The sequence below is a fragment of the Heterodontus francisci genome, chromosome 35 (genome assembly GCF_036365525.1).
Source record: "Heterodontus francisci isolate sHetFra1 chromosome 35, sHetFra1.hap1, whole genome shotgun sequence".
In the NCBI taxonomy this organism is placed as follows: Eukaryota; Metazoa; Chordata; class Chondrichthyes; order Heterodontiformes; family Heterodontidae; genus Heterodontus; species Heterodontus francisci.
The window spans coordinates 37,595,118-37,621,588 of NC_090405.1; the positions used below are offsets into that span (position 1 = coordinate 37,595,118).

At 44.3% G+C, this 26,471-nt stretch overlaps 1 protein-coding gene across 2 annotated transcripts in view; it reads right to left on the reverse strand.

Moving 5' to 3' along the window:
- The window catches only part of sv2 (synaptic vesicle glycoprotein 2), an 86,871-nt gene that overhangs the window by 24,593 nt on the left and 35,807 nt on the right, over positions 1 to 26,471 (reverse strand). For both annotated transcript variants that reach the window (XM_068015368.1, XM_068015367.1), the window contains exons 5-6: positions 24,513 to 24,634; positions 18,769 to 18,932 (exon numbers count right to left, since the gene is read on the reverse strand). In XM_068015368.1, coding sequence (XP_067871469.1) covers positions 18,769 to 18,932; positions 24,513 to 24,634 — 286 coding nt within the window. The remainder of the gene's footprint in view (positions 1 to 18,768; positions 18,933 to 24,512; positions 24,635 to 26,471) is intronic.

A 26,471-nucleotide genomic window follows, 5' to 3' on the forward strand; every position in this document is an offset into this window, starting at 1 on the left:
ATGTGGCTGGAAGAGTAGTGGTGGTACACTGGCCACCTTCCAAAACTGAGTGCTGGATCAATAAGGTAGGAGAGGCACGGAGGGTAAGTACAGAAATAACAATGCAGCTCCAAGAGAAACAGAATCCATATGTGACCATTGGTATTTTGTTAGGGCTTTGCTAAGCCAGTGGTTGCACTTAACAGTGAAACAATGCTCATTAATAGAACATGAGCACTGTTTCCGATCCAGATCACTCCTGGTGTGACTCATGCAGTGCTGACTGCTTTGAAGGAATTGAAAAGGAAATGAGCTTATTGGCATTGCCTCAGGGAGATCTCTGTACAATTTCTGTTCCATAGTTTTGGTTTTAAATCTGCTGGTTTCAGGCCACCTAAGGTCAGACATTTTGGTCGGAACAGTGTTAGAAATCCTGGAATCATTTTTGAAACACCGTGGAAGGCAGGGCCTTTAGGTCCAGTTGTGGCTCAGTTGAGCTGCCATCTTGTGGGTGAGATGTTATGCTTAGGCTCCACCTGTCCTCTGAGGTAAGTGTTAAAAATCCCATACCGCTAATTTTGAAGAGCAGAGGAATTATGCTTGGTGTCCTGACCAATATTTATCCCTCAACCAATATCACAGATTATCTGGCTGTTGATGTTTATGGAAGCTTGCTGTGCGCAAATTGGCTGCCGAATTTTCCTATATTCAAAAGTACTTCACTGGCTGTAAAGAGCTTTGAGACGTCATGAGGCCGTGAAAAGCGCTATGTAAATGCAAGTTCTTTCTTTCTCCGAATGCAGTTGGTTAAGATGGGCGAAACACCACACCTCTATCACCTTGAGTTTGCAACAGAAGGCTTTTTCATTGTGACTCGATTCACTTCACCTTAAAGTTGGCCAACATGCCACAAGAACCAATAAAAACCTCCTCCTGTCGCCTGATAAATATAGTGAGCAGTCCAGAGTGACACAAAATAGCACCACTGTGTGTGATCACACTGACACTGGGACTGGCTCAGTGTCCACATCAGCAGTCACCAAGTTACGCTTTTCAGATTTTAAAAAACTTGAAAGAAAATCTCTGGCAGTCTGGGGTGGGTCTTCTGGAGCCATATTAGGAAAAGTAAATTATTTTGAGAAACTCCACCTATAGAGATATGGCACCTTATACATGGACCTCCAGTCCCCAATGTAGGAGACAAACACAGGAGAAGAACAAAGGGGATCCACTTGTGTCGCTCTCCCCAGCCGTTACACAAATGGGCCAATACTCCCATTCATCATACAGCAACACACATGGAGTGGTCACAAGGGCTAGTTACTCAATGGTCATTTGTGAAACCTTAGGGAGGATATATTGGCCTTGAAAGGAGTGCAGTGGAGATTTACCAGAATGATCCTGGGCTAAAAAAGTTAAATTCCAAGAACAGGTTGCATAGACTAAGCTTGTGTTCCCATTTAAAAGATTAAGGGATGATCTAATTGACTTGTTCAAGATAATTAAAGGAGTTGATACGGTAGATAGAGAGAAACAGTTGCAGGAGTCCAGAACAAGTGGGGGCATAACCTTAAAATTAGAGCTAGGACCATTCAGGGGTGAAGCAGCACTTCTTTACACAAAGGGTAGTGAAGATCTGAAACTCTCCCCACAAGAGTTATTGAGGCTGGTGGTCAATTGAAAAATTCAAAACTGATAGATTTTTGTTAGGCAAGGATATTAAGGGATATAGCACAAAATTGGTTAAATGAAGTTAAGACCCAGATCAGCAAGGATCTAACTGAGTGATAGAACAAATTGAAGGGGCTGAATGGTCTACTCCTGTTTCTACGTTCCTATGAAATAGTACCCCACCACGAGTTTCCAACAGCAGTTAAGTGGAGACCTGGGGAAACCATGGGTTTTAAACCATGGGTTTTAGTTCTGATGAAAGGTCACAGACCTGAAACGTTAACTCTGCTTCTCTCTCCACAGATGCTGCCTGACCTGCAGAGTATTTCCAGCATTTCTGTTTTTTATTTCATGGGTTTTAAACATTTGGCTACCATTTATTTCCAGTGGCTATCAGCAAAATCTGTGAAGAAAAAAAATTCTGATTCTCAACAATATGTTAAAAATGTTGGATAAATTTCTGCTCATTGGTTTGTCCAAATCCTTCCATGGTCTTGGCCCCTCTCTGTAACTGTAACTTCCTCCAGCCTTACAACCCTATCGGAACTCCACCCTCCTCCAACTCTGGCCTCTTGTGCATCTCCCACTTCCTTTGCCCCACCATTGGTAGCCGTGCCTTCAGCCACCTAGACCCTAAGCTCTTGAGCTCCCTCCCCAAACTTCTCTGCCTCTCTTTCCTTTTTTAAAACGCTGCTTAAAACCAAACTCCTTTACCAAGCAGTCAGTCACTTGTGCTAATGTATCCTTCTTTGGCTTCGTGTGATTTTTGTCTGATAATGCACCTGTACGCACCTTGAGATGTTTTACGGCATTAAAGGCGCTATTTAAAGGCAAGTTGTTGTAATTCAAATCCCTTCTTTGCCCTATTCCAATGCTATTATATTCCAATGGGAACAATGGATGTTTTCACAGGGAGGAGACAGGGAAAGAAGGTGTTAATCAGAACAATTGACTTATGAAAATGGCTGACTTTGAAGGAACAATGGGAGGATTTGGCAAGTTGGTATGGGGTTGTCGAATATTCATGAGTCAGGAATGACTCATCGCACTGCATGTGAAAAGTGCCGATTTCATGGCAAAAGCAGCCAACTAGATAATGTTTATTCTGATCACTCAAACTTACATTTTTAGCTTACAAATGTCAAACATTGATGTTTTAATGCGCAAGCTCGGCTTGGCCAACCATGCCAATACAGAGATGGTAAATGATCATTTTATAATTACAGCTAACCTTTAAATTTGGAAAGCAGCACTCCAATGAAACAAACAGGCTACAATTAATTAAGATTTATGTAATGTAGATTTCACTTTTGGATGCGAGAGCTGCAGACATTGGACAACTGGACTGAACACCATCAGCCAAAATCAACAGTAAATGCCCATCTGTTGGTACAGAGACTAGAACAAAATCTCAGCCGACATTTCAGTGCAGTACGGATGGAGTGCTGCACTGTCTGAGATGCTGTCCTTCGGATGATGTTAACAGATGCTAAGCTGAGGCCCTCAATAAATTAAAAAATGTATTTCAAAGAGCAGAGGAGTTCTCCCTGGTGTTTTGGCCAATATTTATCACCTCAACCAACATCATTAAAACAGATTATCTAGTCATTATCATATTGCTATTTGTGAGAACTTACTGTTCCCAAATTGGCTGCTGCATTTTTTACATTACAACAGCAATTACACTTCAAAAAATGGCCTTCATTGACTGTAAAGTGCTTAAGGACATCCTGAGGTCATGAAAGTGCTAGATAAATGCAAGGCTCTCCTTTAACAATTTCCTTTAACAATTACTAAAATACAGTTAAAGGCATCATCCCTTTGGTTGAGTCCCAAAAGACTGACACACAAAGAGGAGTTTATCACTTCCACATTCCGCACGATTTCCCTTACAGATCTTACGCTGGAATGTGCCTTGAATGTGTTGTGAGAGTAAATGGCAAGGTAATTCACAGTGACTGCTGCTCCCCAACTAGCCTTGAACCGAGAGAATGAATGAGTGACCCAGAAACCCGTTTAATAGTAAAGTCTTGATGAGGAGACAAGGGGTAGGACCAACTCCCCTTCTGTCCACTCATTAATGTATTACATGAATAAAGAAAAAGGAAAGGACAGAATATATTTACACCATACCTTTCTTAACTTCAGGAAGACCCTAAGTGCTTTACAGCCAATTAAGTACTTTTGAAGCGTCTTCACTATTGTAACGCAGGAAGCGCAACAGCCAATTTGTGCACAGCAAGCTCCCACAAACAACAAAGAGATAATGATCTGATAGTCTGTTTTTAGTGATTTTGGTTGTGTCGATAAATATTGGGCAGGACACGGGAGAATTCCTCTGCTTGTCAAATAGTGCTGTGGATCTTTAATGCCTACCTGAGAGGGAAGACAGGACCTCAGTTTAAAATCTCAATACTGCATTGCAGTAGATACCTGGATTTCATGCTCAGGTATCTGGCATGGCACTGGAACCCACAACCTTCCAGCACAGAGGCGAGTGTGCTACCACTGAGCCACTGGTGACATCCTTCTCCTTCTTAGCCAGTCCCTCAGGATCGAGGATGACTTGCTTCCACTCTGGTTCGATGGGTTCTGAGATGGCTGATAAATCCAATGTGTGATCTGCAAACTCTGCCACATGAGGGCAGGTGGTGCTTGAAGAATCAGGTAGATGAGTAGTTTGGAGGTTTGTGCACTCCCTCCGACACCTCGACTTCACATCCGCATGTTCCCGACGAAGTCCCTCGAGGTGTACGATGCCTTCCTGAATGAGCTTTTTCCATCTAGGATGGTCACAAAGCAGGGACTCCCATGGGGATGTTTGATCTTTTCAGGGACGCTTTGACGACATCTCTAAAGGGTTTCCGCTGTCCTCCTGACAATCTCCTGCCGTGACCAAGTTCTGAGTAGAACAGCTGCTTTGAGAGTCTGGTGTCAGGCATGAGGACGACATGTCCCACCCAGCAGAGCAGCTTTTGGGTGATTAACAGCCCGATGCAGGTTGGTTTGGGAGAGGACTCTGCTTGGACTGCCTTACTTGCCGCCAGAGGGAGTCAGGAGCACAGAGAGTCGGGAGTGGAATCCAAGATTGCGGAGGGCGGGAAACACTGCGTGAAGGCCGCTCATGACTCAGTCCAGTGGCACATGCACAGGTGTATCAAGATACTGCAGAATTGTAGAAGGTGGGTTTAAGACTATGGTTCTTATTGTTTGAGAGTGAGAGCAGAATAGGGCTGGAGAACAGAGCGCAAGGGGACAGCAGGTATGTGGGGTGAGCAGCAAGGAGGGGAGCAGGCGTGGGAGTGACAGTGGAGCGGGGTGGGGTGGGGGGGGGGGGGCGCTCAGCCGGTGTCGGGTGGCAGGCCCTGTGATTGCCAGGGGTCTGGCATCAGCAGTGAGCCCTCAGCCCTGAAGAGGGAAGGGTGATCTTGACATGGGCGGGAGGAGGGGGTGCTGCTCCTGAGTGCAGGGGCACGGGAGAACTGCAGGGACAGCGGGAAGGAGAAGGGAGAGGAGGGCTGGAAGATAAGGAGGACGGCAGCCGAGGACTCTCTCCGAACAAAGGACAGTGGTGACATCCAGTACAGTGTTGGCTGACTAAGGTTTATCGCCTTGTTCTGGTCAATGGCCTGGAAGTGTTCTCAAGCCAGCCTTAATTGCCTGTAGTCCAGATCGATTGCTCTATTGTGCTTCTGCCCTACCCCTTATTTCCCTCTATAAGAATCGCCCATCCTCAAAGATGTGTCTGTTACCACCATCAAGTTAGGGAAGCAGACAAAAAGAGTTGGCCATGCAATACACTGAACTCCCTATGATCATCGTGTGAAATCTGGTGCCCAGGGATTGTTACCGATTGCATAAAAAGCCTTGGGGTCGACAAAAATGGCTGCAATCATAAGGCCCTAAAATAATCTTTTGTTGGCATCCTCTAAAATGGAAACTAAGATGCCCGAGTGCTGCAAGAGAAATTCCTTCTGTTAGTTTATCCAAAACAATGTCTTAGCTTGCATTGTGGCTGGGACTTCTGTTAGGCCTGTAGCTGAACTACACGGAGTATCTGCTACACAGTTGTGATAACAGATCCAAGGCTTGGAAGCTTTGATAAGCTAATCATCCAGATGCAGCTAATCATCAAGCTGCTGAATCTGGAGAAGACCTACAACTGCAGAAAGCCACCTTCTATAAACCATGCACACAGAGGAGAAGCAAACAAGGAATCCCTTGTACTGAAAGTTTTGCCTCTTGAACACAGCAGGATAATGACATTTTTAGACACGGAATCACAAGTCCTTTAGATGGCTGAAATTGCCTTAGCAGAGGCTTGGAGGGTTTAATTGTAAGACATGCAGAAACTTGACTGGTATTCTCTTGAATATAGAAGAGTGACTGAGATGTTTAAAATGATAAAGGAATAAATAGAGTCAAAATGGCACCATGAGAGGTCATTCAGCCCATCAAGTCTATGCTGGCTCTCTTTAGAGCTATCCAATCAGTCCATTCCCCAACTCTATTGAGAAACTATTTCCTCTGGTGTGGGAATCAAGAACAAGGGAACAAAATCTTAAAACGAGAGCTTGGCCATTTAGGAAGAAATTCAGAAAGCACTTTCCTTTTTAAACATAGGGCACCAGTTTCTTCACTGTTTCTGGGTCAAAATCCTGGAACTCCCTCCCTAACAGCACTGTGGGTGTAGCTGCACCACATGGGCTGCAGCAGGTCAAGAAGGCAGCTCATCACCACCTTCTCAAGGGCAATTAGAGATAGGCAATAAATGCTGGCCTAGCCAGTGACGCCTGTTTCCCATGAAAAAATGAAAGGTCAGTCCCCTGCTTTTCTGCAAATTATTCAACGTGACATTTAAAATCCACCCTAGATAAAGTTATGGCAAGTTGCGTGGCACTACCTAGGGTCCCATTCTGTTGTACCATAGAACTCTCTCTGGATTTCTAGTGATATCGCTGGCCAGAAGCTCCCTGGAGCTCTCCCGTGCATCGACTGCCTCAGGCCTTGCCTGAATCACTTGATGGATATTCCTGCACCCTTATTTGGCTCATTGGTAGACAGCTGCTATGCACTGAAGCGTAACTACATAGGAACAGCACAGGGCCATTCATCCCTTCGAGCCTGTCCCCCTGTTCTATTAGGTCATAGCTGATCTGTTTCTCAATTCTATTTATCCATCTGTGTTGCACATCACTTGCTACCCTTTCCGAACTAAAATCCATCGATCTTAGTCTGGAAAGCTCCAATCGTCTCCCAATATCCACAGCCTTTTAGGCAGAGTTCCAGATTTCCAACCTTGTGTGGGGAAAGAAATAGTGTTTCCCGATTTCCCTCCACCCAGTTCCCCAATAATGGCGGCCCTAATTCCCCCCATTATAAAATAAAATACATAAAATATATGTTGCCATTTACTGCTGCTTAGTTACGCCAAATAGGCAGAGGCTGGTGCTGTGCTCGGACAGGACGAGCACCATCTGCTGACTGGTTTGTGCAGTAGATAACCGAGACTGGAAAATGGATTGCTGCTACATTTACATACAGACTAGACAGTGAAGGCACCTTGAAGAAGCTCTGCTGGCTGATACATCACTACCATCCTAGTCGAGGGTTACAGGCCCAGAAATATCAGCAGCTGTCATCTTTCCAGCTGTACTGAATACATAAATCGCAAGAAAAATGCCTTCAAGTCCCTTGATCAATTTGCACTGGCACAGGCAGTATGGAAACGAACAAGCAAGCACCCGCTGGACAAGAAATTTATGCTTGAATCAGGATTTCTATAGATTAATATTTTTTAAAATAATAGCCAATTTGCAAATCGTTGCGCCCCAGCCCATTTAATCCTTCAGCAATTCAATCTCAACGAGAAGTGAGATCACTTTAAAGTACATATTTTACACAAGAGTAATTAGATTTCTCTGCTGTGCTCCTGACCCCAGAAGTGGTTTGACTATATTTAGCGTGATAAGCGCTTCAAAACAAAGTTAACTCTTGATGCAGTTACTCATCCTGAGGGTACTCCTCCAAGGGGGTCACTAGTGAGCATGCTCATTCAGCACCCTTTCCTATTTGCTGATGGAAAGTGGGTCACAGGTCGACATGGCGACCATATCAATCTCAATGCCTTCCCCATTTGACTGGTTCTTGGAATTAAAGCAATGGTAACTTCTCCCAACGTCTGGGTGTTATGGTGACCTTTTAGTTTCCTGGAATCTGTATAATGGGAGTCAGTGGGTCACGGTTAGGTCCCCAATTTTGCACAAGAACCTGCTTGTGAAAGAAATAGGTACCACAGTGCATTTAGAGAGCAATCCACTGCCAAACAAGACATGTCCTTATCCAAGACCTTATGAGGCTTCAGTTCAAATACGGTGTTCAGTTTTGGTCCCTTCACATGATGGGAGATATTGAGGCTTTATAAAAGTTGCAAAGGTGGGGGGCACAGGATTGACTGCTAGTTTAAAATTATAGAGTTGGGACTGTATATGCTGGAAAATGGTAGATTCAGAGGCGATTTGATCAAGGTTTATCAAACAATGAAGGGACTAGAATGTGTTTATGTAGACAACTGAACAGATTAGGGAGGATCAAGGGTTAAAGTTTACAAGTCACGTAAGGGCAGAACTAGGCTGGGTGCTTGGCAGTTCTGTTCACAGAGAATAGTGGACCTGTGGAGCAGGCTGCCAGCTTGTACACGAACACAGGTTCCCTGTATAACCTTTGAGAGAGAGATGGACCAGTTCCTGGCGGGGTGGAGATCAGCTCATACAAGATGTGGGAACCTTGCGATACAAGTCAGGGTTGATGTGGTCTCCTGACCTTAAGGGGTCGATGAAAACATTTCAGTTATGTTTCCCCCTAATGGCTCTGGGTTTTCATTTGTTTTTCACTTCTCCCTGGATATTACATGTTTCTGGCTGGATAAGGAATATCTGTATCAGATACACAAGGTACCAAAGCTGTATGGGATAGGCCAGATGGGCTTAGTTGGTCCTTTCCTGTCTGTATTAGATGTTAGACCTGGGTTCAAATCTAGCCGAGAGGGAGAGAGAGAGACAGAAATGGGGAGAAAAATCTCCATCATCTGATGGTTATAAGGGGCGTATCTTTACAATGAAATGAGTTTGCCAATCCCTCAGTTCAGTTCCTAGTGGGAATGGGCCTACATCACAGAAATGTCCATAATTCTGCAATTATTCCACTGGGAGGCCATAGGATGGATAAAATGCTACACTGGGGCTATGGGGAGCACTTTTCTGTTGTTGGAGCAAAATAAAGGAAATCTGGCTGCGCTCTACTTTACCATGAAGTGCTTGACGCCGACACTGGGCGCCTGAAACAGGAAAGGTTTCATTTCCCAGTGTCAACATCCCTCATCTTGATCAGTGCAAAATAATACAAAGAGGGATTATAAAAACATGTTGATTACATGTCAGGAGTTATTATACTAATGGATAACAGATTTAACTCTTTTTGGTCTCATTTTCTCCCTTAGTCATTTTATTCCTAGTTTCAAGTACCGTGCATCATTCATGTCAGGAACTAATCTTAGTCCAGCTGTCAGTGTGTGTACGAGTGTGACCACATGATTCAGCTTCTGAATCACCTTTCCTGTGTTTAATGCCTGCACCCCCCCCCCGCCCCCCGCTTCCTTAAAGCATATTTTATATTCTATATCCCTATGGTATCTGAGAAAATGTGCATGGAGATTTCTTTTTAAAACCAATTGTATACCAGTTTTCGTTGCTTCCCCCGATGGTGTTTTGCTTTACCTAGAGGATTACAGAGAGACCTAATAGAGGTGTTTAAGATGATTAAAGGAGTCAATGGGGTAGATAGTGAAAAATTATTTCCTCTGGTGGGGAAGTCCAAAACAACGCGGGGTATAACCTTAAAATTAGAGCTTGACACTTCAGGTGTGATAACAGGAAACATTACTTCACACTAAGGGTATGGTTGCATAGTGGTAATGCTACTGGACCAACAACCAGAAACACGAGTCAAATCCTACCACAGCAGCTGGAGAATTTAAATTCAGTTAACTAATAAATCTGGATTTTAAAATAAGATATCAGTAATGAAACTACTAGGGAAGGAAATCCGCCGTCCTTACCTGGTCTGGCCGACATGTGACTCCAGACCCACAGCAACGAGATTGACTCTTAGCTGCCGAGCAGCCACTCTGGTTGTATCTCAGGGGCAATTAGGGATGGGCAATAAAGGCTGACCTTGCCAGGCACACCCACGTCATGTGAATGAATTTTAAAAATCTGGAACTTCCTCCCAGAAGGTTGAGAGGCCCGAGTCAATTGGAAATGTCAAAACTGAGATTGATAGGATTTCATTAAGCATGGGCATTAAGGGTAGTATCCATTACAGGAGCGGGTTTTAACATCTGACCGGACTCCAGGTATAGGACTAGCTTGGAAACAACTGTGATGGTCACTATGATCCAATTACTTGCCAACAAGAGACTGCCCAAAATGACCACTTGGACAAGGTACCAGATAACAGCCAGCATGGAAACCTACCATGAAGAGGGGAGGCGGGGGATGGGCGGCAGTTGTACAGCATCTCATACAAAGGCGGAAAAGTAATTGATTCTTAGAGATCTCCTTGGCCGGGAGTTAAAAATTCAAAACACATTCAGTTGCAATTCAAGACGCTGAGCTTAATTGTATAATAGCAATGACTACAGGCACACAAATAGAAAGACTCTGGTCTACAGAGGCAGCAAGATGACATCTACAAAACTTACTTCCTCACAGATATCAAACATCAAGAGATTGAGGGGAGGAGGGTAACACGTTCGATTCTCCTGTGCCCCTTCACTCCTAAGTGGTAATTAATTACAGCAATACGTATAAATAGGACAATTTTAAAGGGGGTGCAGGAACAGAGGGTCCTGGGTATTGTGGGATGGCCTTAAGAGAGGGCCATTTTAAGAAGCTGTAAGTGAAGATCACCAGAGGAAGTGATGTCATGTCACACATGTCCAGGGAGTTGTGGGTGTAGTCTGACAGAGTGAGATGTGAGATAATAGTTCACATTTCAAAAGAACAAGTAATATTCCACTGGTGGTTCACACACAAATCTTTTGAGGGTGGCAGGAGAAATTGATGAGGTAGTTAAAAAACATACAGGAATCCTTGGCTTTATAGAGCTATAGAGTACAGAAGTAAGGAAGTTATGCTAAGCCCTTATAAGGCACAGCTTAGCCCTCAGCTGGTGGTTTGTGTCCAATTCTGTGCACCACACTTTAGGAAAGTTGTCAAGGTCTTAGAGAGGGTGGAGAGGAGATTTGCTAGAATGAGACCAGGGATGAGAGCCTACAGTTATGTGGAGAGATTGGAGCAGCGGGGATTGTTTTCCTTAGAGCAGAGAAGGTTAAGGAAAGATTTAATAAATGTGCTTAAAATCATGAGGGGTTTTCAGGTGTAGATAGGGAGAAACGGCAGGATACTGTAACCAGAAAGCACAGATTAAGATAACTGGCAAGAAAAAAATTCAGAAGGAAGACGAGGAGAATTTTTTTTACACAAGTTGTCATGATCTGCACGTACTGTCTGCAAGGGTAAAGGAAGCTAATTCAATAGTAATTTTCAAGAGAGAGAATCAGATATATACTTGAAAAGGAGAAATTTACAAAGCTATGGTGTCATGCTAGGTCCCCACCTACCAAGCATAAGGCATATTAATTTTGTCATGAACATTGATTTTAAAGTGTTACTGGAGTGAGGGGAGGACTTGTTGAACGGATCAGCCATGGCTGGAAAATACATTTGCACATTAACAGATGATGTTTGGAAGGACAAAGCAGCCATTCCCTGACATTCAACTCACAATGGACTTTTGATCACCAGACATTGGGGGTGGGGGGGGGGAGCTCACATTCCAGGCTGACTGCTAAGATGGCCAAATACACAAACGGACATGGTCAAACCAGCTACTCACATGACTAACCTGCTGGGCAATCTGAGTTTTTTTGAATTTGTACAAACAGTTTGGGCAGAAAGCTGTTTACTCCTGGACTGAGAGGATCTCCCTCCTGTCTGCCTGCTCTCATCTCTTTCTCACAAGCCTCTGAATCCACTGAAGATACATGAACCCCAAGAGAGAAAAGTCTCCTACAGCAAACAAGGTTTAAGAAGAATACTGGGCCCCAATGAAGAGCAAGATCGACCTACAATCAAGGACTCTACTGTGAGCTCGAAGAACCATAATAAAAACTCTTCAGATATTGCCTCAAACTTTACCACTTTATTTTTTTCTGCTCTTTTCTTTCTGTATCCGCATGTGTGCATCGCATGTTCATGCTAGCATGGGCGCGTCGTGTATCCGTAAGCGTCAACCGAATTAGAGTTTAAGTTTAATCAAATTTCAACTTTTCTTCTTTAAACCTAAGAAAACCTGTTTGTGCTGGTTTCTTTGCCTTATAATTGGAAAGCAGTGAACAAGGATTCACCAAGGGGGAGCTAAATACACGGTGTGTTTAAAATTAAACCCTGTTACAGTAAGACCAGGTGAAGGCTGAAAGGGAACCCTAGACCTCTTTCTCACCTGGTCATAACAATGGGGAAAGGGCAGGGGAGTGGGACTAATTGGAAAGCTCTTTCAAAGAGACAGCACAGAGAAAATGGACCAAATGGCCTCCTTCTGTGCTACACGATTTTATGAATAGAATATTAAGCCTCAGACACAGAATAAATGCCAGTGCTCTGGAAATTTCTGTTCTTAACAAAAAAAATGAATTCCCTGTTCTAAGTTGGTGATGGTTAAGAATCACTTCCTTTCTATGGTTTGCATATTGTATCTGTGCTAAAGCCCCTGCACCTTCAAATAAAAATGGGTATAGGTTAGAGGTCGCACCATAGAGGGAGATGTGGATTTGAAAATGAAAAAAAATAGGTCTAATGTCCACACTGAATGAATTGATTCACCGCGCAGCGGCCGATTGCTGTAATTCATTTAAAATGCTTACTATGACAACATATCCCAGCTCCACAGCCTCTATCACCAAGGACAAAAGCAGCAATGTCACAGGAATGCCATCATCTCCAAGTTACACACCATGCTGACTTGGATACATATGGCCATTCCTTCATAGTTAGTAGGTCAGTTCTCTACCCAACATCATCGTGGGGGGCGGATCTTCACCACAGGAACTGCAGTAGTTCAAGGAAAAGGACCACTGCCACCTTCGCAGGGCAGGATGGGCAGCAAAGGCGGTCTTGGCAGTGTTGCCCACATCCCGAGAATTGATAAAAAGGCCAGCTACATAGATTGGACGGAATAGTCGACGGCTATTTTTAAACATGGATTTCCCCTAATGATTGAAAATTAGGCCCAAGTGCTCTGGCATTTCCCAGATCCCATTTTGGTTGCACACTTGTTACAACCAGGTGAGAAAGGGGTCTCGGGTTCCCTCTCAGCCTTCTTACTGGTCTTACTGTAACAGGGTTTAATTTTAAACACACCGTGTTTTTAGCTCCCCCTTGGTGAATCCTTGTTCACTAACTTCCAATTATAAGGCAAAGAAATCAGCCAAACTGGTTTTCTTAAGTTTAAAGAAAAAAGGTTGAACTTTACTAAACTTAAACTCTAATGCGCCCACACTAGCAAGCATAAATGATACACACATGCAGACAGAGACAGAAAAGTGCAGAAGAAATAAAGTGGAAACGTTTGAGGCAAAATCTGAAGACGGTTTTAGTTACTGTTCTTCGAGTTCGCTGTAAAGTCCTTGATTGTAGGTAGGTCTTGCTTTTCATTGGGGCCCAGTATTCTTCTTAAATCTTGTTCGATGTAGGAGACTTTTCTCTCTTGAAGGTCACGTGTCCTCAGTGGGTCCAGAGGTTTGTGAGAAACAGATGGGAGCGGACAGGAGAGGTCTTCTCACTCCAGGAGCAAACAGTCTTTCCCCGTTCAAACTCTTTGTACAATTCAGAAAAAACACAGGTTGCCAAGCAGGTTAGTCATGTGACTAGCTGGTCTGACCATATCTGTTTGTGGATTCTCGTCTTAGCCGACAATGGAATGTCTCTTCTTACACACAATACCTGGTGCTCAAAGTCCATTGTGGGTTTAATTGGAGCAGGGAATAGCCCCTTTATCCCTCCAAGCACTATCTGTTAGTATGGAAATGTTTTTTTCCAGCCACAGCTGATCTGTTTAACAAGTCATTTCCTCGCTCTAGCAACAGATTAAAATCAATGTTTACATGTCAAAATTAATATGCCTCATTCTTGGCAGGTGGGGGCCTGCATGACACCTCCACACCCAGCGGAATGAAATGCGTTTTGAGAAAAGCACATTTCACTAAAAAGATTCAAGAGAGAAAATCGAAGATACAGGAAAAAGGCATGCGTCTCTATCATTCATTCACATTCATTCATAAATCCTAAAACGTCTTACAGCCTGTCTTTTCTTGGTGCCAGCGCTGCTTTAACTACCCCCTTTCTGGCATCCCAATAAACATATGGTTCTTTGGGCAAGTTTTTCTTCAGTTGGTCCATTTCCATGACTGCCTAGGCTCTTTGTTCCTGTTGAGGTCTGCAAAAAGGCGGGAGGAGAGGGGATCTAATTAGCCCTAAATTGGAATTTTTTTGCTCAGGAGATTCAGTAGTGGGCGGGTCTATCCCAATCTCTCTTTTAGATTAGATTAGAGATACAGCACTGAAACAGGCCCTTCGGCCCACCGAGTCTGTGCCGAACATCAGCCACCCATTTATACTAATCCTACACTAATCCCATATTCCTACCAAACATCCCCACCTGTCCCTATATTTCCCTACCACCTACCTATACTAGTGACAATTTATAATGGCCAATTTACCTATCAACCTGCAAGTCTTTTGGCTTGTGGGAGGAAACCGGAGCACCCGGAGAAAACCCACGCAGACACAGGGAGAACTTGCAAACTCCACACAGGCAGTACCCGGAATTGAACCCGGGTCCCTGGAACTGTGAGGCTGCGGTGCTAACCACTGCGCCACTGTGCCGCCCTTTAGTGCTTTGTTGAGTCATGCAAAGGCTTTTGACTTCAGAGGATGGGTGGTTCTCTTTTTTTTGACTGTGGGGGAGGATTCTTTGCTAATTTCCCCTTTGTCCACTGGGACACTCCTGCCTGCAGGTATTTGTGCAGACTGTACTGCGCTCCCCTGTGGCACTTTGACTATTGAGACATCACCCTCACAGTTTCTCTGCCCCTGAGGGGTCTTTCTTTGTCTCTGCAGGTTCCTGTAAATGCTGTTAGCAACTCTGGTGGGGTGCTTCTAATGTCTGCATTTACATAGGAGGATGTGGGGTCTAACATTTCACATTTTCCGGGGTTGGCTGACCAGACAAGTAGGGGGTTTTCATCCGGGATTCCTCCCAGACTTCCGTTTACCTGCCCTCTTGGTTGCTTTTTCCCCTTCCCTTTCTAACCTTTTGCCAGCCTTGTGCCTGCCTGTCCCCTTTTGTTCTCGGCAGAGGTTCCTTACAGTTCACCCAGCCCTCTGCTAGAGGGTCCTCCTAACACTGATACAGGACCTAGGGGTGCAGGTTTCCCTGTAGGTTGGGGTTTCCCCTCAACCTGACACATGTGGCAACTCCTGCAGTACTCCACCACATCTTTGTGGAGTTTTGGCCAGTCAAACTGCTGTCTTATGCAGGCTTTGGTCTTTTGTATACCAGCATGCACAGCCACTGTAGTCTTGTGGGCCCTTCTTAATATTCCTCTCTGGTACCTCTGCGGCACCACTAACTGGTGAACTATTATCTACTCCTTGCTCTCAGGTCTGTGAGGAGAATGCCATTTGCTCATCAGTACCTCATTATTTAAATAGAAGCAATCAGGGACTACCTCTGCTTCACTTTCAGACTGGGCAGCCTGTGTTAACTCTCGCAACACTGGGTCGGCTCACTGAGCATCAGCTAGGGAAGATTTATTTAATTCACTCCCTGGGTCTTCTAACTTCTCAAAGAAAGTCTCAGACAGACAGCTCTCATGGTCATCTGCCTGCAGAGCCAATGCAGGCTCCTCTGGGGGAGCTGGTTTGATCATGGCCTCACTCAATACACATTCATGGAAACTGCAGGGGACTGTCTCCTGCCACTGTCCTGTTTCTCTGACTTACTGCAGTCTCTCTTTTACTACTGGAGGGGGCTACCACCTTCACCCCCGCCAGATCATTACCTAGAAGCAGGTCCACCCCGTCCACAGGCAAACTGGGGACAATCCCTACGGTCACCGGTCCCGAAACTAGGTCGCACTTCAGATGCACCTGGTGTACAGGTACAGACATACACTGCCCTCCAATACCGTTCACCACCATTCTGGTGTTCACTGTACTCTCTGGGGGAAAGGTCAGGCCTTTTCCCAGTAAAAGATATCTAGTGGCCCCTGTGTCCCTGAGGATTACTATGGACTTTGCTTTTTCCACAGATGCTGCCAGACCTGCTGAGTGAATCCAGCATTTCTTGTTTTTATTACTATGGACTTGCTTGCCCCACTCGAGGGGTATGGGGTTACTCTCCCTTCAGACGCAAAACCCTGATAACCCTCAGGAATCCTATTAAATTTTCCTGTACTTGCAGCCGTGAGCTTCCTGGGTCTCACTCTTACTGCAGTCAAAGCCGCAGCTTGTTCTGCTGTGCTTTCCATCAGGTTCCTTTCTTCACTGAGCGGATGTGCCCTGATTAACCCTACAGGTTTTCCCTTTAGTTTCTAGCAGTCAGCTTTTAGATGACCTGCCTTATTTCAATGGAAGCACACAGGTCTCCCGATCTTACTCCTGCTCACAGCACCTTCCTTTTTGGCTAGAGGAGGACCCCTGTGTCTCCTGCTTTTCTTTCTCTCCTAGGACTGCTTGGGCTCCTATCACCTTCCCACCGTTTCTCCCATTCGGATTTGTGGGGGTGACTAGGAAAGGTTCTTCCCCGGGAAACCGACTTATAAATTAAAGCTTGCCAGGCTCTCTGAACCCATTGCTCCTCTACATGGGTACTCAGCCACTGGCCAAAAGCCAGCTGCTTACTTCTTTCAAACTCCAGATAAGTTTAATTAGCATGTTTCTTGAGGGTTCTAAACTTTTGGCGATAAGCTTTGGATACTATTTCATATGCCCCGAGGATAGCATTTTTGGTCAGTTCATAATTTGATGAATTCTCATGTGGCAACAGGGAATAAACCTCATGGGCTTTTCTGGTTTGCTTGCTTTGTAATGAGAGAGGCCAGGTCTCAGCTGGCCATTTTAGCTGCCTTGCCAGTTTCTCAAAGGACCCAAAAAAATTCTTCCACATCTTCCTCATTGAATTTTGGAACTGGTTGAGCTAGTTTTAACAATTCTGTACCCAGCCCTGAATTATGCTCCTCCATATTGGCCATGCTTTCACTGGGGTTACTCTGTCGCCCCCCCTAGTTAACTCAAGACGCTTCAGCTCTCTCTCCTCGCATTCCTTCCAGAATATTCTTTCTCTCTTCTCTCTCTTGTTTCTTCTCTCGTCTTTCTTTTTCTTCACGTTCCTTCTGGAAGGCTCTTTCTTTCTCCCTCTCCTCTAATTCAAGTTTCCTCTGTTCCAATTGTATCTTTGCTAGCAGTACCCTGTCGGAGTCTACTTCTAACCCTGTTTCTGCTTCTTCAGATTCAAGGGAAAAATGGTTGGCCACTAGCCTTAGGAGTTCAGACTTCCTAGCCTTGCCACATACTGTGATCCCACACTGCTCAGCCATTTTCCTCAACTCCTCCATAGACAGTGCTTTTAACTTATCCCAAGTTACTTCACCCTGGCTTGGGGAGCTACTAGCTTCAGTCGCAGACATGTTAGTATTCTAGCACATGCAACCACAAGAAAACCTGTTTTGAAATCTTGCTCTTTTTTGGTCGGGAACAAATTAGTTTCCCACTTCCAATTTCTCTTGTTTGTGGGTCAAATCCAGGACAGTAGCCCCCAACTTGCTGTTACGACCAAGTGAGAAAGGGGTCTACGGTTCCCTCTCAGCCGTCACCTGGTCTTACTGTAATAGGGTTTAATTTTAAACACACCATGGTTTTAGCTCCCCCTCGGTGAATCCTTGTTCACTAACTTCCAATTATAAGGTAAAGAAATTAGCCAAACTGTTTTTCTTAGGTTTAAAGAAAAAAGGTTGAACTTTATTAAACTTAAACTCTAATTCGGTTAACGGCTATGGATACACAACGCGGCTACGCTAGCATGCATACGTGATACACATGCAGATAGAGACAGAAAAGTGCAGAAGAAATAAAGTGGCAAAGTTTGAGACAAAATCTGAAGATGGTTTTGGTTGCTGTTCTTAGAGCTCGCTGTAAAGTCCTTGATTGTAGATAGGTCTTGCTTTTCGTTGGGGCCCAGTATTCTTCTTAAACCTTGCTCGATGTAGGAGACTTTTCTCTCTTGAGGTTCATGTGTCCTTAGTGGGTCCAGAGGTTTGTGAGAAACAGACGGGAGCAGACAGGAGAAGTCTTCTCACTCCAGGAGCAAACAGTCTTTCCCCACTCAAACTCTTTGTACAATTCAGAAAAACCCAGGTTGCCAAGCAGGTTAGTCCTGTGACTAGCTGGTCTGACCACATCTGTTTGTGGATTCTCTTAGCCGACCATGGAATGTCATTTCTTACACACAATACCAGGTGCTCAAAGTCCATTGTGGGTTTAACTGGAGCAGGGAATAGCCCCTTTGTCCCTCTAACCACTATCTGTTAGTATGCAAATGTTTTTCCAGCCATGGCTGATCTGTTTAACAAGTCATTTCCTTGCTCCAGCAATGTTTATATGACAAAATTAATATGCCTCATTCTTGGCAGGTGGGGGAGGGGTCTGCATGACAAACTCCCTCAGGATGTCCCAGGACTGCCTTTGGTTTAGGGGTGTGTTTAATGACAGACAGGATGGCACAGCGTATTAGAATACTTTGCCCCTCCGAGCACTGTCTGTTTAGTATGCAAATGTTTTTTCCCAGCCACGGCTGATCTGTTTAACAAGTCATTTCCTCACTCCAGCAACAGTTTAAAATCAATGTTTATATGACAAAATGATATGCTTCATTCTTGGCAGGTGGGGGCCTGCATGACAACACAAATACTGCCAAAGTGTAAACGTGGCACATTCTTACCTGCATCAAGTACTTGGGGCTCTCGGGCATCCCCAGAGCATAGACAAGTGCAGAGGACAGACTGGGTATTGAGCACAGCATCACAAAGAGCCTCCAGCTCTGAAAGTGCATAGAACCCAGTTGAAAAGACAGTGAAGTCCTGGGGATAACCAGCCAAGCTAGGCCTGAGGACAGAGATAGAGCCACAGTATTAGGTCATGGTTATAGTTAAGTACAGCAACTCAGTGCTAGGCCTGGAGGATAGAATTAGGGCCATGCTATTTGGTCCCAGTTATAGTCAGGTATAGCTGTTCAGTTTACACAGAGAACTAAAAATATTTCCAACAAAAGTAAATTGTATTTTTAAACTTCCTGATAATGTAGGAAATTTTCCACATTTAAAAAAAAATCAATTTGCACTTCCTCAAGACATAATCAATCTGCACAGAACAATGAAACTCCTCTTTCTACCACCTCCACTCCCTCCCCTTAACATTGTGGTTCCGTTTTAAATGATAACTAATTAATCAATGCATAATAATCAGCATATTTCACATTGTGATCCTGTGACAACATAGTAAATTGCACACATAATATGTTAAATCTTATACTTTGAGGCCATCCTCTTCTTTCACGCAAAGACGTGCCGATTTTAAAGTTCTCATGCTCGTGTTCAAATCCCTCCATGACTTCACCTCTCCTCATCTCTCTAACCTCCTCCAACTGTACAGCCCTCTGAGATCTCTGTGTTCCTCCACTTCTGGCCTCTGCACATCCCTGAATTCCATCATCTCACCACTGGCGGCCGTGCCTTCAACTGCCTAGACCCTAAGCTCTGGAATTTCCTTCCTAAACCTCTCCGCCTCTCTATCTCTTCCTCTTCCTTTAAGAAGCTCCTTAAAGGCTACTTCTTTGGCCAAACTATGTGTCATTTGTGCAAATATCACCTTATGTGGCTCAGTGTAAAATGTTGTTTTATGACACTCCTGTGAAGCGCCTTGGGACGTTTCACCACATTAAAGGCACTATATAAATGCAAGTTGTTGATGTTGTCATCATCAGAGTAATGAGCTCGTGTGAATTCATTGGTGGATGTTTGGAAGAACTAGAGACTGGTAGTGGGTGAGAGGCAAATCTCCACCACATAGTGGGAAATCACTCTATGCCTGTGTATTTGCCAATTTAGAATATTCAGGCTGTTGTTAATAACAATATTGATGCAAACCCTCAGGATGGTCTCAGGAGACATTAGGAGTGACTCATTGCTACTTCTCATCAGAAGGTTGGCTAAGAAGAATCCAGTTTGTGCCCAGCACCTCCATTACTACCAATTAACCTCCGAAGTAAAGTTCTGTAAAGTTTCGCTCACACGCAAACTTAGTTTTGTTTCCCACTGTGTGTTTTTTAAAATCCAACACACATCCACCATGCAGTTAGTCCCCATCGGGTGTGTTTAAAAGTGACTTGGAATGATGTGCGAGTCTAAACCTCGCCCTCCCCAGATTTGAAGACTGACTGATAATCTCATTTAAGCTTGCTGTCCTCATGCACTGTTACCAAGGCCTTTTGTGACTCTAGGGATGTGGTCTGGCACCTCTTCTTCACACGCACCTTCAAACGGCTTTGATAAAGGATAACTATACTATAGCATGTGGGAAAATAGGCTGCTTGGAGGAGGGTAGAATTTAAAGGTCCATATAGAACTCTACAAAGCAAACATGCATTTTTTGGTTTAAAGTAAGATACCACATATTTCCATAATACAAAATAGACAATTCAAACTGAAGGATATATCATTAGATTAGATGGAAAATGGTAACATGGGGGATCTTAAACAGGGTGGACGAGCTGAAGGTTTTTTTGCGTTATCCTCTATTCTAAATGAGATTTATAAAGAATATACTTTCTAAAAGTTACGAACATAAGCATCAGTGTGAGGAGGGAGGACAAGCTTCAGCAAAATCTCAAAGAGCTTCTTTAATACTAAGGCGAATGAAAGGCTGACATCCACAGTACAGGATACCAATCAAGTTCAAATGAGTAAAATAAAGGGAATTAATCTGCAATTAACAATTGGGTATAGAAAGACTGAGGGAAGTAAGGAGCTCTACACTTCTAAGGTCTGATGAAAGAATGCATCAAGAGTAAGAGACAGTGTGATGGGTCGTTACTTTAACATTCTGGGACGGATGAGTGTAGGATAGTATGTGTGGAGCTTAAAAGAATGAGAGGGGAAAGTTTCAAGGAGCAGTGACTATAGCAGTTGTGAGGGACATTGGATCTAGCCTGCATCATAAAATATTTCTGTCTTATATCTTCTAGCAAGAGTTTTTGCTAGGGTTATAGACAGATTTTAACTTGGAACTATGGCTATCGGGATTCCTACAGTCTTTGTTTTGAGAGGTTGCAGCAATGCTGGTACATATGAACTAATTGTATGCAATTCCCACAGACTTTAGAGCAAATAAATAATTTAATGGGCTTTGCGTCAAGTCTAAACTAGTAAACTGTTCTCTTAAGACAGGACAAAGTGTTGCTTCCCACTTCCTAGCTGCTTAAGTGATGGGAATAATTAATATCAGTTACCATCCTGATCAGAAAGGATTTGGGATTTGCCTAGTGTTCAAGATCTGCTTTAGTTTTAGAGATACAGTACTGAAACGGGCCCTTCGGCCCACCAAGTCTGTGCTGACCATCAACCACCCATTTATACTAATCCTACACTAATTCCATATTCCTACCACATCCCTACCTGTCCCTATATTTCCCTACCACCTACCTATACTCGGGGCTAATGGCCAATTTACCTATCAACCTGCAAGTCTTTGGCATGTGGGAGGAAACCAGAGCACCCGGAGGAAACCCACACAGACACAGGGAGAACTTGCAAACTCCACACAGGCAGTACCCAGAATTGAACCCGGGTCGCTGGAGCTGTGAGGCTGCGGTGCTAACCACTGCGCTTTGATCGGAAGTTGCCTGCACCAGGTATAATTAGTGCTTCAACTTTATTCCCACATCTGCAGAGACGGATCTCCTTGGAAACAAGGTGTAATTCAGGTAGAAAAAATCAAACTAGTAAATTAAAGGACTCTAAAAAGAAATCGTAGAATTTGAAAACTTTGTTTCAGACTCAAATCTCAAGGATCAGTGAAAGTATTGTATTGCTTTCTATGTCTGAATTTATTTTGCTTCCGTATAAATTTACATAGTGTAAAAAATAATATGTTGCATTTTGCCTGGCATACCTGTCGGCGTCTCCCCATCTACCAGTGAGGTCAGCAGTATGAGGAGAACATCCTGTGCTCAATCTGGGGTATACTCAAGAACAAATAGTTAACTGGCATGCTATCCCAATCTCTTTGCACATGAGGTTTAGTTTCAGGTGGTGCAGGCCTGCCTATGGAAACTGGCCTTGCAAGTAAAAGTGAGAATAAAGCTGGTCGGGAGAAAGCCTGAATTCTAGCAATGAGTTGCAGCTACAGTCCAAAAATCAGACTTTTCAAGGCCCAATCAAATGGCCAGAAATGAACAGCGGTAGAAAGAGGTTCAAGAGCCCAGTAAGATAGGGACTGAGAGCTAGAACTGACTCTCTTGGCTGGCAGCAGTGGAAAGCCAGTGTCAAGGCACAAATTTGTAATAGAGGTGAAAAACGAAACCCATACCTTCCAAAGGAAGAAAAGAAGGACAGTGGAAAAACAAGACGACTCAGTGCCAACACAGGATGAAAGGAGTGCCAACCCTTGGCTGAAGGAAAGAAACATCAGCAATAGGAGTAGCCGCCTCTGTGGAAGCACAAGATAGGCAGGGGAATAGGAGTGTTAGGTCAACACAGAAGATTAATCCAAATTATACGGGTTTGGACACCAGAGATAAATTAGCATTGTTTTATTAATATTGACAGAAAGTACAAGTTTATGTCTATCTACCATATTCCTCAGGGTCTGCGACCTATTAACCAATCCAGGCCAGTTCTCAGTGCGGAATACCAAAGAGTTACTGAGAGTAAGCCTATTTATATACCCAGTTGGACAATGTCAAAGAATGCAGGGGGATTTACTAAAATGGTACCAGAGATGAGGGGCTTCAGTTATATGGAGAGACTGGAAAAGCTGGGATTGTTCTCCTTGGAGCAGAGAAGGATAAGGGTTGATTAAGGTGTTCAAAATTATGAGGGTTGTGACAGTTTCTCCCCATCTACTCTGTTTCTACTGGCAGGAGGGTCAGTAATCAGAGGACACAAATTTAAGATAATTGGCAAAAAAAATCCAGGGAGAGGAAATGAGGAGAAATTTTTTATTCAACATGTTATAATGATCAGGAATTCCCTGTCTGACAAGGTGGTGGAAGCAGATTTCCAACTGTGACTTTCAAAAAAAGAATTGGATATATACTTGCAAAGGAAAAATCTGCAGGGCTGGGGTAGTGGGATAACTGGGTAGCTCTTTCAAAGAGCTGGCACACTGATGGGCCAAATGGCCTCCTTCTGTGATGTATGATTCTATGACATGTTGTGAACGAACCTATTGGTTCCAAGATGATCATGTGATCATCACGTCTTATGCTACACCACCAGCAGATGGCAAAGTCACACCACACACACTCCATTCTCACTGGATTGTGGGAATTATGTAAACAGTAAAGCCAACTTTGCAACATAATAAATGTCACCTCAACAGCTGCATTCTGGGCACGTTGGCTCCAAACTAATTATATCTCATAAGTAAACCTTTTGATGCTTCGTAAATTGTATTAGCCAGACACCTCCTGCTAACTTAGCATTCCCCTGGGGAATCCCAACCATCTAACCTTAACCCATGTGATAGCCTCCATCACATCCTCACAATACCGAGATATTAATGCTGACTTATGTATTGATAAGCTACTTTCCTATTACATTTTTCACCATCTCACAAGGAGAAGCAGCATTCATGTGCTCTTCGACTGCAGAGAAAGACTTAAATAACTGCAGAGTGGAGGAGGGGGAGTGGGGTGTGGGGGGGGGGGGGGGGTCCAGTTGATCCCGGTCATAAATCTGCGAGAGGTTTTACGACATTATAAATGAAAGTTGTTGTTGTTGTTGTTGTCCAGGATAACTTTGCCAAATCGAATTTCAAATTTTAATGGGGCAGACGGCACAAGCAGATTCAGAAAGGCTTTGGAATTTGTTAGCAAGCAAGCGGCGTAAAGCAGTGTGGGCAGAAAGGCAGGTTTAGCCGCATAGCAAGTCAAGGGCATACAGTGTTTCACGTGTTGATTGAATGGGTGATGTGTGTAAAATGTTAGACAGTTGGTCAAAATCATGGACAGTGCACCGACATTCAAGCTGGGGAAGATGCATCTCACCAAGAGATACGTCAATTAATGTTAAGTGGAGGAAGCAGATTCAAAAGGGAATTGGATATATACTTGAAAGGAGATATTTTCTGGGTTATGGGAAAGAGCTGCAGTATTGGGACTAAATGGATATCTCGTTCAAAGAGCTGGCACAGGCACAATGGGAAGAATGGACTCCCTCAGTGCTGTATGTTTCCATGACTTGCTCTGGAACCTTAAGGTTCACATTTGGTGGAATTATTTAAGCTGCACTGATCAGTGAGGAGGTGCAGTTGGAATTCCCCAAGGCGGACCGGGGAGCATTCACAGCATTGGCAGCCAGGAGCTCGTTCATCAATAGGGCCACAAGGTAATCCAACTGTAACAGAGTGAGATGTGGAGCCGCTGAGTGTGGCTCTCCATTTTCTTGCTCGTGCAACTCCACCTACCTGCTGCTAAAATGTTCCCTGCCATCCAAAAGGTGGCCAAAGCACTGACCATGGAGCCTCTTTTATTCCGGGGTTGAAATTCCGAAAAATAGGAGAATATTACAGGTATTGAACCGCCAACACTAGGGAAGCAAGCAAAGTCATATTATTACAAGACCCGTCACAGCGAGCTGGGCCCACCCAGCAACCCAAGATCAAACACAGTATATATCTACCTCAACACGCTGTCTACATCTATAATCATACAAGAACATTTTAGATCCAAGTCGGAGATGCCTTCTTTCGGATGAGACGTTAAACCTAAGGCCCCATCTGCCCCCTCAGGTGGAGGTAAAATATCCCAGGGCTCTATTTCAAAGAAGGGCAGGAGAGGTGTCGTCGGGCATTTTCTGGCATTTTATCGCGATTATTTAGTCGTTTTGGAGATTTCAGTCTGCTTCATTTTTATTAGAAAGAGGAGATTGCTACAAGGTAAGTTGCTCTGCTGTTGTAAGTTGCTCTGAAAACATTTCCATTGTCTGGGACACTGCATGTGCTCCAGTTCACTGCACTGCACTAAAATCCTTTCCATTGTCTAGGGCTGTGTGCAGGCAGCACATGTGCTGCAGTCCAGCGAACAGCTTTCCATCTAAACAGTCACTTTCATTTCTGTAAAGTTTCAATGGAGTGCATTCTGTATTTCTTATCTCATCTCATGTTTCCCATGTGGTCCCTTAATAGCCTTCCTGAACTGCAAACGTCGATGATGGCAACTTCAGTAGATTCCACAGAGCAGTTCCTTGCCACCTTCACAACCCAGGAGTTCGAGAGTTCTGACGACTTCAGCAGTAAACTGGAGATGTTTCAACAGGTAGCATGGTTTGCAGGCACATCCTGTGATGTGCCTTGTTATGTTTTACTGTGTTAACAATGCTGTTTGAATGCGATTTGCTGTTGTGCTTACAGGCAACGGGGAGTCTATTTAAAAAAGTGAGCACCCATACACTTGAGAGGGAGAACAAGAGACGGCGAATCGAAATTCCCATCCGCTTTAAGTATGCCTCGGTGAGGCTGTGCTGTGTACACTATGGGCAGCTACGCATCCGTTCTCCGTTCTACTGGGGTGAGACCGAATCAGAGGTAGGTGCTGCGGTCATTACATTTCCACTTGTGTAGCGTGTCAGTCCTGTAACGCTGTTCCTTGATGCACATTGAATCAAGATTAGATTTGCAGTATCAATACAGCTCGTCAGTGAGATCCTGTGCCCACAAAGCCACGCGTATGCACACCACCCCCCACCCTTGCCTCCACCCCCCCCCCCGCCCCCCCAGGGTCTGTTTAAGTGTCTACAGACTGCCTTTGTTGTGATTTCCTGGATGGAGCAATGGCTGGTCGACCACCTCTGCACAACCTCCTCTGCACTGCGCAGCAGGTGCGCACCAGTTTTTGGGACCTTGTCATGGTGCGCATGTAAACTGCTGCCAACAACACACCTGGGGATGGCTGACGTTTTGGTGAGGGCACAAGGAACTTGGGCGTGCTCATTGAATGTCTGTGTAACTTTTCAGGTATCTCGCCCTGGGCTGTGAGGTCTTCATCAGTGTGAAATTCAATACGAGCAAGAACAATCTGTGTGTCAGCTCCTACCATCTTGTACATACCGGTCATGTTTTGGATCCAGAATGTTTACGCTTCTATGCAAGGAGACAACAACTGAACCAGGATGAAAGGCTGAAGGTAGAAGAGTTGGTCAAGCTGCAGGCTGGGAACAAACAGCTGAAGGATGATATCGAGTGTTCATTCAACAAGACCGTGACCCTTAGTGACATTAGAAATGTAAAATCCCGGCTCAAAACAGGGGATGACAACATGGATGCGCTGTGTGATACGCTGGAGAAGATTCAGCAGGACGGGGCCACGGTGCGGGTTGGCCTGCAGGGAAGCAACATCCTCTATATTGCCTTAATGACACCAGCCAT